This window comes from Periophthalmus magnuspinnatus, chromosome 9, assembly GCF_009829125.3.
Source record: "Periophthalmus magnuspinnatus isolate fPerMag1 chromosome 9, fPerMag1.2.pri, whole genome shotgun sequence".
Classification (NCBI taxonomy): Eukaryota; Metazoa; Chordata; class Actinopteri; order Gobiiformes; family Gobiidae; genus Periophthalmus; species Periophthalmus magnuspinnatus.
In genome coordinates this window covers 13,948,134-13,964,042 of record NC_047134.1, presented here as the reverse complement: position 1 = coordinate 13,964,042, position 15,909 = coordinate 13,948,134, and the positions used below count along the sequence as shown (strand labels likewise).

The following is a 15,909-nucleotide window of genomic DNA, read 5'->3' as shown; positions in this document are numbered from 1 at the left end:
AAGCATTGCACCATGTGTGGTTTGCATTAAGTGTTAAAGGCTCATTAATAGATTTTCAACAACATGTCTCCCTCTACTGGTCAGTGGCATGGATTACAGCATAAGAGACTTTGGCCTTCGGCTTGACCAGCCTCCAGAGATTGGCAACGTTTCTTCTCTTTCTGTCATTATACTAACAAATGACAATGCTAATGGTGTCCTGGAGTTCAGTCCAGGCTATATCAACATCACAGGCAAATAGAATTCCTAATTCATTATTTATTTATAAGTATTTATTCAGTTTTAACTGCTTTGCTAACACTTAATTTTTTACATTTCAGTTGAGGAGGATGTTTGCTTTCTTTTGATCCCAGTTTTGAGGAATGTGGGCACATATGGGCTGGTATCAGTACAGTACATTTCAATAGGTCTGAGTGCCTCTCCGATGTTTGACTACATCCTATATAATGGCTTACTGACTTTTATTCACGGACAAAATATGAGCTACATAAATCTCACTATTATAGATGACCTGGACAGGTGAGGCTACACTAAATACTTATAATGTTATACATAAACAACGCTATAATGGATTGTAATCAATGTATTGCCTTATATTTGCCAGTGAACCTGCAGAAGTACTTGAAGTTTTGCTCACAAATGCCTCAGGGGGCGCTGTTCTTGGGGTGCAACACATTGCAAGTGTCACTATTGCCAAGAGTGACTCTCCAAATGGTGTGGTGCGCTTTGTCAACGAGAGCGTGATCACATTGGTCAACCCTAACTCCACAATGAGAATAAACCTTGTTCTGGAGAGAGCTAGAGGCCTAGTTGGAAATGCTACAGTATGTAAAATCTACCCCTGTCAAAACATGGTGTCCAGTGCATTTATACCGATCATTTGAACTTTTAATGTTTATTGTTTGACAGGTTGCTTGGATTATTCGGGGTCCAAACAGCAATGAACTCCTTCCTCCAGCAAATACAGATATTAGAGAACCTGTAAATGGGAGTTACTTTTTTAGAGATGGTGAGGAAAGTACATACACAATAGAGCTACGTATTCTTCCACATGGAGAAGTGGAAGTAGAAGAGACCTTTGTAGTAGAGCTCATCATTTTGTCTGGAGAAATGGATGTAGATCCTCAAGCAGGATCTATACAGTTAAAGGTATTTCCTTGTTTTAAAATTATTATGTAAATGTAACCAATTGAACAAAGTATTTTTTTCTTACAGATTGAGAAATTTGGAGATCCAAACGGTATTGTTCAGTTCACTGAAGATGCTTTAAAAGAACGTGTTTACAATGAATCCACAGAAGAAGAAGGGCCTGTCAATATCACCCTGACGGTTACACGGAGAGAGGGGGTCATGGGCAACATTACAGTAAGACTGAAGCTTTATTTAGTACTTAGCTCCCATGATATTCACTTTGCTACTCATATTGTTGTTTTTATTTAGATCCACTGGCAGATTAATAGTGACTCCGACACAACAGGCGACTTCTTGGCTCTAAAGGGCTCAGTGATCATTGTCGAAGGCCAAAGAGACACAGAAATCATCCTAAGCCTGATGCCTGATACAGTGCCTGAACTGGAGGAACTTTACATTGTCCAGCTCACGACCGTGGAGGGAGGTGCTACACTGGATGCTAACCCATATTTTACCAACACCCGCATAAGGTAGTCATGATACAGTGGGCCTATATCTGAGTTACTTTCATACCAATGTTCTAATCACTATCTGTTTCTATTAGGGTACAGGCAAATGATGATCCGCATGGAGTTTTTACCTTAAATCCGGAGCATCAGTCTATTGAGATAATTGGCTTGGGTACAGAGACCAGAAGAGCTTTGATTTTGAACGTGACACGTTTAGCCGGGCTCTTTGGCAATGCCACTGTGGGCTACAGGATCAGAGGAGGGATAGACATGATTGACATTGAACAGATCCTACAAGGACAAGCACAGGGGAGAGTGGTGTTCAGAGAGGGAGAGGAGTTTGCTACTGTAACTGTTCCAATTAGCAGCGAGGTAAGACTAATAATTTGATTAAAATGTTGTATAATTATAAAACAACTTAGACGTTTTATGTTTTATGTAGGTGTTTTTGCTCTTGGGAGATAGTTTTACTGCGGAATTAACTGATGTTAGACTTGTAAGCTCTACAGTTGGTCCTCCTCCCACTCTTCATTATGCTGATAATGTTGCTATGGTTTCTATACCTGAGAAAGCTGCCAATTCTGAAGTGAGTTTGAAGATTCTTTATAATATAACCTTTCCTCTGAACAAGAAGGAAAAAATATATATTTTATCTTTTTTATCAAGGTCGGCTTTGCTTCCATTGCTCTTGGCGTCTCAAATATAGACACGGGGGCATGTGAAGCAACAATAATTAGAACAGGACTGTTTGGGAACATCACAGTTGAGTGGAAGTCTGGGTACCCCTCAGGACTAGCCCCTCCTGGGTTCAAAATGGGACAAATAACTCCCAGCTCAGGTAAGGAAGTCCTCTTTTACTTAATACGGCAATGAGTGTAAAATGTACACCTCTTTAATGTCATGAAATACTCAATAAATCCCTTTTGTTCTCTGTCGTTAGGCGTACTGACCTTTGTCCACGGAGAAAAGGCCAAGACCATATCTTTGACAGCCACAGCTGATACTGTGGAACCTGCTGTGCATGCTATTCATATCACCAATACTACCTCCAGTAATGTAAAGCTCAGGTAATATTCAATCACTCAACAAGAAGGCAGCCTCATGTACATAGTGTCTTGTGTATATGCCTTAATGCATACTGATCCATTTTGTGTTTGTTTTCTTCTATTTTCTATTTTTTCTATCTACAGGTCAGGATTCATTGTGGCAGAAATAGAACCTTTGGGGATTTATCAGTTCACTTCAGATTCCCGTCAGATTGTTATTTCCGAGGATATCCAGACCATCACCCTCTATGTCCAGCGACTTTATGGCTCACGCAGCAACAGGACACACTTGTACTATCAAACTCAAGAGGGCAGCGCAACAGCAGGGGAAGACTTCACAGCAGTGTCAGATGGTCGTGTGCTCTTTGAATCCTCTCGCCAAACCAATGCCTCCTTCCAGCTTTCTATATTGGACGACTCCTTGTCAGAATCAGACGAGTACTTTAACGTCAACCTTACTGACATCAACATGCCTTTTGTGGATTCAGTTTGGGCGGACACACCTCCTCGCCTCAATCCTAAGAACAGTTTGGCCATGATCACTATTCTGGCCAGTGATGTGACTGGAGGAGTGCTCAGTATTGGGCCAGAGCTGGTGCAAGTGAAGGAGGACAGAGATAATGAGACTCAGCAGGAGCGCAAGGTGCTCCTTAGGGTGCGCAGGTCAGACAACACCTCCGGGTCTGTCAGTGTCCGACTGCACGCATATGGAGGTGTGTATTGCTTTGGATGGTGTGGATGAAATGTATTTGTGCACTTTGTTATATATCACATTTGTCACACTTGGCAATAATTTCTTTGAGTTAATGGACAGTTTGGTACACAGGATTTATTTTAATCTTTTGAAGACTAAAATCATAACACAAATTTATAATAACATCAATAACAATAATAACATTAATAACAAATATCTAATTTCAGATTGTTTGATACTTCAAAAGTGTAATCTTACACATGTACAAATACAAAGACATCTGTAGAAATATAATGTACATATTTTATTTCTAGAGGGAAGTACAGCATCACAGTTACCCTTTGCTCTGGAACCTGTCGGGACACTTGCTAAAGAGGGTGAGGATTTCCACTTGCAGACCTTAGAAGTGTCGTTTCAAGAGGGTCAGAGTGAGTCAGAAGTGGTCGTCCTCATTTTGGATGACTCAGAGCCTGAGGGACCCGAGGAGTTCTTCATTTACCTCAGTGACCCTGAAGGAGGTGCTCAGATCACTGATCGCCCAGTGCAAGGGTTCAAGGCTTTTGTCAAAATCACCATTCTTGGTAAATGTCTGCATGTTTTAGTTTTCTAAAAACAAAAACAATCTTCATGAGGCTATATATTACTAATAATTAATTCTAACATGTGTTCATTTATTTTGTCTGTGGCAGGAAGCGACTTCCATAATGGTGTTATAGGTTTTACACTTAACTCGTTAGAGGGCAAAGTCTTAGATGAAGATTCAGAAAACAGAACTACTCTGCTGTATGTACAGAGACAAGAAAACAGGTAACTATGTGAACAGTGAAATTTAAATGTTCTAAAAAATGTTTTGGGTTTCTTGCCAGTGGTTACATGTGTTTATTTTTCTGTTTTCAGAGCTTTTGAGGACTTGCAGGTTTTCTGGAGAGCTACTTTTACCAAAGATTCTTTAAGCCTCATCAGTAATGGGGTTAACCTAACTTCAGAGCTAGTGCAGACTTCAGGGACAGTCTTTTGTAGGAAAGGAGAAGTAACTTGTGCGTTCACTGTTGAAGTTCGAGATGACAAGGTACAGCTAAACAGGTGTAAAAACAATAATGTTGTACATTCAACCAAACTAAATGCCATCTGCATCTTTCTAGGAGCCTGAGTTCCCATCCTGGTTTTTAGTGGAGATCTTTCAAGTGGGAGAGGGTGCTACAATTAACGAGACAACTCGATTTGCCAATATTACAATAGCCGAGAGCGATGATCCACAAGGCATTATGTTCTTTGCTGTGGGCTATAGACTTCCCGTTACCACTGTGTCCACAACTCAGCTAAGCCTTCAAGTCCACAGACAAGCAAGCACTTCTACAACCATGACAGTTTATTATCGCACTGTGGTGAGTTTGTTGTCTTGTTCTTAGTATCTTCATAAGATTTTGTGTCTTAATTAGCGTGTAACTTAAAGATAAATCATATGTTCCATATTTTTCCAAACTAAAGCATAACTTTATTTTTAATAGGAGCTCTCAAAAGCAGAAATCGTTGGACAATCACTGATATGGCCTGCAAAAGAAGGGGTGGACTTTCCAAAACAGGAGGGTTTTCTAAAATTTGATATTGGTGAATCAGCTGCATTGTTGGAAATTATTTTAACTCCTCAGAAAGACCCATTGTTGTCCACTCCTAAGCGTTTCCAAGTGGAGCTGTACAACGCCACAGAGGGTGTAAAAGTTCACCCTGTGTTTGGACGTGCTAATGTCACTCTAGTCTCCAGTGATGCAGCAGTGGCTGTGTGGCGCTTACTGGACCAGTTATACCAACCTCTGAGTCCTAATATCCTGGATTCTGTGCTTCAAGAACTTAGCAATGAGGTTGCTACTCCTGTGACAGATGAACAGATGACTGCTGTGGTGGTAGCACTGGACAAGGTAAGGAAAAGGAAACTACCTTAACATGTGTTTATTGTGATAATTTTGAATTGATAGTAGAACATGAGCACCACTGTAAAGGCTTTACATAAATAAGTTTGGTCCAGCTAATCTTACGCTTCTAAAGTCAGTTTGTCATCTGAAAAGGTCTTGGTTGTCACTCAATATGAGTAATGCTATCATCACACTGATGCCAGTCCATATATTACTGTGGCTGAGCCTGCAGGCAAGTGGAGACACTGTAATTCAATACTGAGTGCGAGAGGAGGCTAAGAGACAGAGAGAAGCAAGAGATGCAAGGTTTCAAATCACTGCAGCAGAAAATGATAAAAATATATGGCTCTGCGAAAAATTTTTAAACTGCCAAACCTTGACATGTTTGGCTGCCGTTGAAGCAGGTCAAGGTAAAAACATCCCATTAACCAGTTGTCTGCTAAGTACAACTAAATGAAAATCAATGTTACTGAAAATGTATTTGTTTTTGCTAATTAGCTAGATTTCTTTTTACTAATTTTATGCCATTTGCTTACCATCAGGTGCTTACAGAAGCAGAGAGTTTCCCTTTACAAGAAAGAAGCCAAAATTTGACCTATGACCTCTTGTGTGCCTTGGCCAACCCCAGCCGACCTGACACCAGAGGCCACAGTTACTTTGCTAAAGTGACAGAGCGATTTGCATTTTCTCTTCTACCACAAAACCATTGTGACATGTGAGTACAGGCATTTGTTTAGTAATCCTAAAAATGCACTAACATGAATGCCCATTTTAACAAGACCTTTTTGTCTCTATAGAGGCGGTACCATCCTGAACACATGCCCCTTCATGTCCATTTCTGCCTTCCAGTGGTATCCAACTCAGATCAATGGGTACAAATTTAGGGGAAGCAATGCAGATTTCTTCCAACTTCCTGACTCATTACTCATGGTGCCACCAGGGGTCAGTGTGGACTGTAGCTACCTCAATCGGATCCAGCTAATTGAATATATGACTGAACACTGGTTTCTCACCAATAATACACCTCTAGCATTAACTGGAAAGGTGGGGCATTATTAAGATTGTACAGCGGGTGGCAGCACTGCTCCATCATGTTAATGTATTAAAATTGTTATTTTCTGTGCAGGTCTTTTCTTCCAGTCTTCAAAATAGAATTTCAGGACCACTGGATCCTGGTATAGAAGTGATCTATCGTATCCACACCGTTGGTCAGCAAGTTAAACCTGGCCAGTCCCTGTGCCTTCTCTGGAATCATACTACTGCAAGGTAATGTGGCACACACAAGTCACAGCTTTGTGCAACATATGACACTTGATGAAGACACATTATTGAACCTGTGAATCTCTGATTGACAGCTGGTTATCAGATAGCCAATACTGCAGAGTTGTGAAAGAACATGGGAACTATGTGGAGTGTGCGTGTTCCCACTTCTCCATCTACTCAGCCTACGCAGAGATGGCCTCTCTAGCATTCTACAATGAGGCCTTCTATGCATCAGGGTTATTTTGTATATCTGGTAATATTTAATAAAAGGGTACTTTTTTCATTCAATTATTCATAGTCATAACATGTATATTTTGTCTTCACAGCCTTTGCCTTGGCAATTATATCTCAAGCACTGTGCTCTCGTTTCCCCATGTTTGCTGCCAAACTGCTCACACACATGATGGTGAGCTGCCTTGGAACCCAGGTAAAACTAATGTTTCATCTAGTGCTCTAAATTGCATTATTCACCCCATACTGGGTGGTAAGCTACTATTGTAGCCACGGTTGCCCTGTGGTAGACTGATGTAAGTTTTGAAGCCATTCTACGCCATTGGCCCCTCTGACAACCAATCACTTACTCACCTACCACATTCGCACTAGTAAGATGTACGTTTTTTAAGCATACATATTTGCCACTTTTGTATCACATAAAAGTGACTGAACATACAAAAATAGTCATCACAATCATTATCATCAAATAAAATGAAATAATGTATGTGTGTATTCCAACAACGTGTAATCCATCTGTATATTTTTAGACATTGTGTTATATACAAAATGCAAGAATGTGCATACATTCACTGGGTGCTTTTCAGAATATGTGTCTTAACAACACAATAATGCCCATTGCACACTTGGCCATTTAAAAATCCAGATGTCATATAAGCAGGAGTGAGATAGATAGGTGGCTGGAGGTTAGTCTCCTCTGACCCAAACATATGCGCGTGTTTGCGCATGTGTGTCTGAGTGCAAGAGCAGTAATTTTCCACTGTTCCCCTGCGTTTGACAAACATGAGCCCCTACTGAAGCCATCCGTCGTTGGGGAGTGACCACCTCAAACTGTTTATGGCCCGGACAGAGCCCCTGAATGTGTAAATGTTTTGGATGGAAAATTCCAGTTTAATTCCCTTGTCGTTACTGTACTTTTTTATTCTTTTGCATCACACATGCATCGTCGAACTGCTGTAACTAAAAATCTGTGATTCTCTGAATTTCAAAACAAACTGATCATATATTTGGTACGACTGCATGTGTACCACATGAGATAAATGTGAGTTTAGTGGATTTTAGCTCGTGCCTCAGTATTGATCTGAAATGTTAGGTCTCGTTCTGATAACCTGCTGGGCTTTCCATATGTGCTGTGGACAAGGGTCATACTCAGTCACTAAGGAGGAATTCTGTAGTGAGATAATGAAAGTTGCCCTTTAATTAATCTATTAGAGAACAAAAACTCCCACATTGGGAGCAAAAAGTCAACTAATATTGCAGAAAAACTCTAACCAACCCTGTCTTTAGTTGTGGCTTCGAAATTATAATGTAAATAGCAACTATAATGACAAAAATCTTACTGAGGTCGAACCCTGTCCATAACACTGCCAGGCTTATCGCATCTCATCAAATCCTAGATAGCAACCAGCTCTGTAGTGTACCCTGCATCACAGCAAGACAACTGAAAATTGTCTGAGTGGAAATTTACCCAGTGCATATAAGTGAACATTAGACGGGCATGAACGTATGTGTGCGAGTTTTATATAAACATTTGCAGAGATTTTATTGTGCAGTAATAATGCTTATTCAGTGTTGTGCATACCTCTGAAAATTAAATATTTATTTTTTGTTTTTAATGATGCATTTGCAATAGCTACTCTTATTTCTGAACCACCATGTTTATGTCTGTCTAAAAATCCCTAGAGTGACTGTTCTAAAAGATATTAATTCAATTACATAATAAAAATATACAGTATTTGCCAAGCCAGTTATATGAATAGTGCTAGACGCTACAGTTGCTTTGTCCTTGATGAGATGTTGGCTGTGGGCTTTAGGCAATGCCAAGACAGTGATGGCATGGTGTAAAGTTACATTAGAAAGAAACAGGGGAGCAGCATAGGCCTCTCGGGGGACTCGTGTTTCTCTTCCCTGGGCGTCCGACAATACCTTATGCCAGTACCGCCTTGACGCCAGCGCTCATAATCCGATCTGACCCAGCCTTTTGTCTGTCCTTGTGACTGAGACAGCAGCAAAACTTCATACCTTGTTTTCTTCCCTGTACTTTTCAGCTGAGACACCTTGATGGGCAGTAAAAGACATTTCTTTTTGTCTCAGCAGTGTGTGCCGCCAGTGAAAGTGGCTTGGCACATCCTGAGTGACTCATTCATTTCCCAGGAGCCTGTTAAAGACAAACTGAATCTTCCAATTTTTGTCACAACATAACCTGTCATATAGAGAAAAGGGGGGGCAATATTGGCAGAATTATCGTTCCCAATGGCAATATTCATTTCTCAGAAATGTCCTAAAACATGCCCATAAATGTCATGGTTACGGATCAAGTATACTGCAAAAAGTGAATGGACTTCAGATATCACTTTATAAATTGTTTTCTGTTATTTTCCGCTCTTTTTGTTGCTTTTTCAAATGTTTATAATTATAGACCATATGCTCACTATTCACATTTTGGCATCTCTAAATTCTAATATGATACATTTTCTGATATATCTTCCATACAGATATTTTAAACCACAACAATAAACCCAAGTTACAGTGAGCTCACATTAGGTTCAGTGGCATACATTTTTGCAGTGTTAAATAATCTACACTTTGCCTGTGCATGTAGGGTGACCTGAATGATAATGATGCACCCTCTGCCCTGTGTGGACTCTGGATTTTAAACTCTTATTTTTGCCAAAATGCATGTTGTGACCCTAGAAACACTGCCATGAACTTTACTCTATTTCCATTAAAAGCACATCAAACAGAAACAGGAGGTCAGATGAGCTTTCCCAATTTATTTTTTACCTTTACTTCCACTGTCAACTCTGCTCTTTTATATCCTGATGATGTCACACGAAGATTTTCGGACTTATCATTTTATTTCATGTTTTATTCAACATTTGCAGATAAATGCATTTATTTATTCATTTATCTATTTATTTATTCATTTATCTATTTATTTATTTATTTAGCATTTAGTGCCCTGGACACATTTGCATGCTGTTAGATATATTCACACATTTAGGCTGCGTTCATTCACACTTGCATACACACCACATGAAAATTTGGGCTGAACCCGAAACTAAACCAGGTCTTGAACGGGAACAGCCCAAGTCTACACCAGGCCTAAGCTGAGCTCAAACCAGGACAAAACCAGGACAAAACCAAGACAAATGTGAACGCACCTGTAGAGTTTAAATCCTCACTGACACACAAGATGTATGTCACTCAGTTGTCTGTAGGGGGCACTGCAGCTCCACAGCTGGAGCCATGTTCAACAGACGTATGTGAGGAGAGCTGATTAAGGGCTTCTCTGGGCTCTGCTTTATGAGTAGGGCTTTGTGGAGAACATTGCTGATTAAGACCCTAAGGCAATGACTTGCTCCACAAAGACTACTTTAAAAACACTTGAGGAAGATTATCTTTGACCGTTTGAAGTGCTTACCAATTTACATTTTTATTTATTTTAGATTCAGATTTATTTATTGCCATTGTGAGCCAAGAAAAAAACATAAGGTGCCTTAAAAGTGCAAACATAAACCGAGGTTAAATAGCAGTAGTAACAGAAATAAAATCTAACCAAATGTATATAGATTAAGTAACATACATGTCTCAGTTCTCATCTCTATGACAAAATATAAAGCCCGAAAATTATTACAAAAGGTACAATCTTTCCCAACTTGTGCATTGATTTCCCCATTTATACTGACAACTTTGGCCACTTTGCCTGGAAAGATAAGTGAGGTGCTAGACAGTGGATTAAGACCTCTCAAGATCAATCAATAGGGCCTGTTTTCGAGTTTTTCTTGTAGCATCGAAACTCCTTGTAAGCTCAGTAGCTCTCTGCACAGTTTAGTGACAGTGCTGGAGCAGGTCTCATGTTGTGTGTTGTTGAAGGAGTTTTGGCCTAACAGCTGATTTGAGTGTTTTTATAGCTGTGCACATGAATCTGTGCAGCACCACATGTTTGCAGTCAATAGAGCCGAGTGTGGAGGGCCAGACTGCATCAACCCAGATGTGGAGGAAGGAAATCTAAAGCAATGTCTTGAGAGGAGCCCTGTTTTGATTCCAAGCAGATGCAGGGAAATTTCAACTCAAGTGTAGATGTGACAAGGATTTGAAAACAAAACTGCTCTGGGGTGGTACAATATGTGTGAAATATCATAACACCTAAGATTTCTAAGTTGTAGTTTTTTTTGTTTTTTGTTTTGTTTTTGTTTTTTTACAGGTTTGGTTGACTGACTATGAATGGTGGAATCCACTTTTACAGCAGCACTTTGCAAATATATAAATGAGCAAAACAAAAAGTGGCTTCTGTCACATATTTTACATTAAACCATTAAACTAGTCTTTTCAGTCTTAGTAATTATCTACAAAACTATCAATTTTCCCCAAGTAGACTGATTTTCCCTACCTGTTTTCTAGAAGAATATACACACTATTACAGTATTGCATTGTGTTCTTATGTAAGTAAAAATACGCAGTTCTGTGCTTGTTTTCACCTCAAACACGTAAAGAGGGAGTGAGTGTTTATGTGCCAACACCTGTCTCAGCACGTCAGTCTGAGTCCAAGGTTTAACCCAAAACACTTGTAAACTTTAGTGAGTCTTATGACCTTTAGCCTGTGCAATAATATATTCACAATAGACAAGATCCTATAGTGGCATGCCATACGGATGATGCCCTGCCCCAAGGGATTCAGTCAGGTCAGGTTAAATTAATATAACACCAAATTGTTACTTTACATAATAGTGTTGCTTATTACTGCTATCTTTGTGTGATGCCCTTTGTTTTTTATATGCACCAATTTTGAAATTGACTTTTAATACACTCTCCTTGTCCTTCAGCAATAAACAATATACACTATGCCAATTAAATAATTAAAGAAAGGTGTCTACAATAATATCTACTGACAAGAAGGGTCAGAAAATGTCTATTTTTATAAGACAAAATAAAATAAATTTGAAAATTGAAATATCTTCTGTATTCAGGCCAATGACCCACCACACACTTAAACAGCCGTTGAAGCAATGCTGTATGTGGGGAGACTAGTGATGCACAGGAAACAAAAAGAGTGATCTGCTGTGCAAACCAAACTTAAATGTTATCTCCACTATCTTGTAATGTTTTTTCTGCAAGTGAAAACAAGACTATGCGATAGTTATTGGTAGTGATGAGAGGAGCTAGTGCATCCAAATTTTTAAACCAATACTAATACGGGTCCATTAATCTCATATCTCTCCTATAGTGTATTTTATATCACAATGAACAAAGGCTGTGGAGGCTGTGGGCTGAGGCTGGAACAAGCTAGATCAGACCGGTAGCATTTGGAGAGAAGGGGGGAGGGTGCAGAGGGGTATAAGACGAAAGGGTGGAGCAGAGGATGGAGGCAGCTGGGGTTATGAGAACATTCGAGATGAGTCCAGAGCCACACTGGAGTTATCAGCAGTGTAAATGGGTGCAGTGACAGACACACAACTATGGAGCTCATTCATGAAGTGATGTAATGCACCAAGCAGATGCTATTTTTAGCCACAGTGATACAGTTAGGCAGCCTAGCATCATCGGCGCACACAGCTATTGATCACAACAAGAGAAGAGTGGAAAACACCAGCAGGAGGCAAATGCACCAAAAGATATTTAACCCATCAGTGTCCAGATGCTCCTCCTGTTACTATATATAAGCAGTCATTATGATATTGATGTTTTGCTTTCAAAAGCTTTGTGTTCTGCAGCTTCATATCAGCTGTAGATGTAGTCTCCATATAGATCTGACACCTGGATCACATAGGGGTCAGCTGTTACAATGGGATTCAGGTATACAAAATTAATTTGCATATATGATCCTCTTTAACCTGATTCCCAACAAAACGCACATTTAAACAGAACAGAAAGGGTTGATTGTCAGACAGTTTATTCTCTGTCATGTTGCAACAATAGAGGGAGAGAGGAGTCTTTAACAGAAGAGTAATTACACTGTTAGGCCTTTGTGCTGTCTTGTTATCTAGTTCATGTTTTACTACTCCCCATATTGGGCACAGGACCACAGTCAGTTCAGGAAACAGAAATGTGCTTTCTTGCAGTGTAGTTCCTGTTTTACCAGGCACTTGAGCATTAAAACACACCCAGAACACGGACGTGGCTTGTATTTAGAGTAATACAGCTCCTGGCTGTGTGCTGTAGCGCAGCCTGAGGGTCTAGACAGCTTGACTCCTAGTTACTCACACAAAGAGGAGGAGGTCCAGCACCTGATGACAGAGCAGCAGTAGACAGAATCTGATCACATCCACACCTGTCAACACCCCAGCTATCAAACAGCATCAGGCCAGCACTTTAGCCAATCAGCAACAAGCTTTTTAATGATATGTTCAACAAGCTCTTTTAATTATACACTCAGACTCATTTCATTTCATTAAGGTGAGCTTCTCAGCTAATTATAGCTTCACAGTATAATCAGCTCATCCAACGAGTCTTAAATGTCAGAGTTGATTTTGCAAACATTCTTTTAAAGAAATGACTTTATTTTAAACATTTTATTTTATTTTATAATCTAAATTGCAAAATAAGACAACAATAGACAGAAAACAGATATATATGTGTGTGTGTGTGTAATATATATATATATATATAGAGAGAGAGAGAGAGATTTATTTTATTTATTTTATTTTATTTTTTTTACATTCATAATGGTTTCAATTTGACCCTTCTGTTACCCTGCAAATCTTTTTCGTGTGAGACTGTTTTGCGTCTGCTTAGTACTTAGTGGTTCAGTGTTTACTGCTTCATCAATTATAGTTTGTCACAGAAGGTGGCTTATATTTTGATTCAGTATTGACAAGAGGCAGATAAATCTTAAGTAAATGACCCAAACCCACAAAGCCACTAGAAACTGAAACAGAGCATATTTCTGTCAAAAACACATACTATAACTATTTAAAAGTCTTCTAAATAATGTTTCATTCAACTATTGCTATTTTTGACTATTTAAATTCTGTTTTTGATGCAGTTACATCTTTCATCTCAATGGTCACCCTCATTTATTATTCACCTGCACACTTCCCTCCCTCTGTGGACTTGGCAGTGGTACAGGCAATGATCCATTATATAAAAGTCTCCATCTGCATTGGCACGGGGAGCCCTCCTGCCACTGGTTAATGGGGCAATCTGAAATACTTATAGAATACTTTCCTACCCATGTTCTTCAGTACTTCTGCGTCAATACGACTTTTTATGGAGAGTGGTTATCTTAATAGTGCTGTTGTTAATTTCTTGTGATGGGATTTAGACTATTACAGTGGAATATATTTGTTGTAAATCTCTTGACAGTGTTTTTTTGTGTGTGTGTGTGTGTGTGTGTGTGGGTGGGTGTGTGGGTGTGTGTGTGTGTGTGTGTGCTGCATTGTGATGATGTAACAGGTTCTGCAGAAATGCTTTGTCTTTGAAAGAGGAGGGGGCTGTGAATCCTGCTGCCGTTACTGATTATCCCTCAATATTTTTATCTTAGTGCATTTTATAGCACTTCTGCATATGCTAGGGGCTGCCCATTTACTATGATTATGTGAATTAGAGCTGTGAAAAGACTTTTGATGATGATTCCTGGTTTGTCCTAGTTCACTTCTAGCTAAAGGTACATTATGTAACTTTCCTGTCCACCTCCTTCTTATGTCCATGGGGATGATTTTGCTTTGTCTGGAATGTTAGTTTGGCAATAAACGTCTTCAATCTTGTATTTATTCAACTGTAGGCATTTTTATTAAAAAATATTAAAATGCCTCCACTGCTCTGACCTGTAACTTGGCCTGGTGGTGCTGCCTCATTCGCTCCAAGTTTACAACGGAAAATCTATACTGTCATTTTTAGTTTTTAGTTCAGTTTTAACTGTAATTTTATAGATTGCATTGCAAAGTCATAAGTAATCATTGAACTACACAGACTAATGTTTCTTGTTAACTTTTTATTTACCCACAGTTGTGCTTCCTGGTGTCCACTTTCCGCGGGCGGGTCTTTTCAGATGACAGCTGTTCTGCATTGGCACTTTTCACTCATTACTTTTATCTGAGCCAATTTTTTTGGATGCTTATTCAGGTAATACCACGTTTTAACTCATTACATGTACATTGTACATACTGTTCTCTGTGTGTAATTGTTTAATTCACTTGTTAATAAAAGAGCTCTTGGCCATTCTGCATATACTTTTTACATAATGCACTAAAATTCTGTCCTACCCTAACCTTACCCCTAGCACTTTACAGAGGTCTGAAGGAGTGCATGACATGACCCTGTAATCTCATGCATTTTCTTTTATGACGTGAACATGCTGACATATATGGTAGTTCTTATTCCACAAAGGCAAAGTAAGACAGTCTGAGCCTAATCCATCAAAGAGAAAGAAATTGACTTATTGACCTCCTCAGAACAAGAATGTACTTTAGTGAGTCCAGATAGCCACGTAGCATGATGCTTACCCCAGTTAAACTCATATGGGGTAGTGACCTTTAGTGTTACTCTGAAATAATATACCATTAACCAATTAACATGTTTTTTTAAATTATTCTTTTTACCCCCTATACTTCTCCATGCTCTCCATCTGCTTCACTTTTTAATGTGTGGTTTCAGTCACGTCTCTTTAACAAAGCATGAAATTGAGCCTTCGTCATTTCCTACATGGGCTGTTATAGATGTAGTCTTAAAAGATTAAACTAAGCCATAAAGAAACCATACATATACAGGGAGATTTCTTCTATATATTACTGTTTACCAGACGACCTCTGACATACTTGAGCGGATAAAGCCCTGGACCAAAGGCTTTCATGGGGTTTTAAGGAGTGTTAGGAGCTGTACTAGAACAGAAGAGATGGGAGTAGTTGGTGTTAAAATCTGATTTTGTGGTTACAACAAAAACAGCTAGAACAGCTTTAATTTCTAGTCTAGTCTAGTTCAAATTAATGTAAGAAGCAGATATGATGTCACGTCAGATCAAGTTTATTTATAAAGCACATTTTAAAACAAACACAGCTGTCCCAAAGTGCTGTATAAAACAAAACATGCAAAAACAAAGTTAAACAATACAATACAAATGTCTCGCTCTGCTTGTTTTAAAAGCAAATGCATACAGATATTTAAAGATAGGACAGTTCTAGCTACAG

At 39.2% G+C, this 15,909-nt stretch overlaps 1 protein-coding gene across 1 annotated transcript in view; it reads left to right on the top strand.

Moving 5' to 3' along the window:
- The window catches only part of adgrv1 (adhesion G protein-coupled receptor V1), a 68,535-nt gene that overhangs the window by 35,551 nt on the left and 17,075 nt on the right, over positions 1-15,909 (top strand). The window contains exons 66-87 of the mRNA XM_055224485.1: positions 85-233; positions 321-519; positions 605-824; positions 910-1,149; positions 1,216-1,365; positions 1,441-1,661; positions 1,736-2,012; positions 2,083-2,226; positions 2,307-2,478; positions 2,581-2,707; positions 2,831-3,418; positions 3,702-3,961; positions 4,070-4,187; positions 4,278-4,449; positions 4,523-4,765; positions 4,889-5,296; positions 5,833-5,998; positions 6,090-6,334; positions 6,417-6,556; positions 6,646-6,806; positions 6,880-6,980; positions 14,732-14,848. Of these exons, the coding sequence (XP_055080460.1) occupies positions 85-233; positions 321-519; positions 605-824; positions 910-1,149; positions 1,216-1,365; positions 1,441-1,661; positions 1,736-2,012; positions 2,083-2,226; positions 2,307-2,478; positions 2,581-2,707; positions 2,831-3,418; positions 3,702-3,961; positions 4,070-4,187; positions 4,278-4,449; positions 4,523-4,765; positions 4,889-5,296; positions 5,833-5,998; positions 6,090-6,334; positions 6,417-6,556; positions 6,646-6,806; positions 6,880-6,980; positions 14,732-14,848 (4,618 nt within the window). The remainder of the gene's footprint in view (positions 1-84; positions 234-320; positions 520-604; positions 825-909; positions 1,150-1,215; positions 1,366-1,440; positions 1,662-1,735; positions 2,013-2,082; positions 2,227-2,306; positions 2,479-2,580; positions 2,708-2,830; positions 3,419-3,701; positions 3,962-4,069; positions 4,188-4,277; positions 4,450-4,522; positions 4,766-4,888; positions 5,297-5,832; positions 5,999-6,089; positions 6,335-6,416; positions 6,557-6,645; positions 6,807-6,879; positions 6,981-14,731; positions 14,849-15,909) is intronic.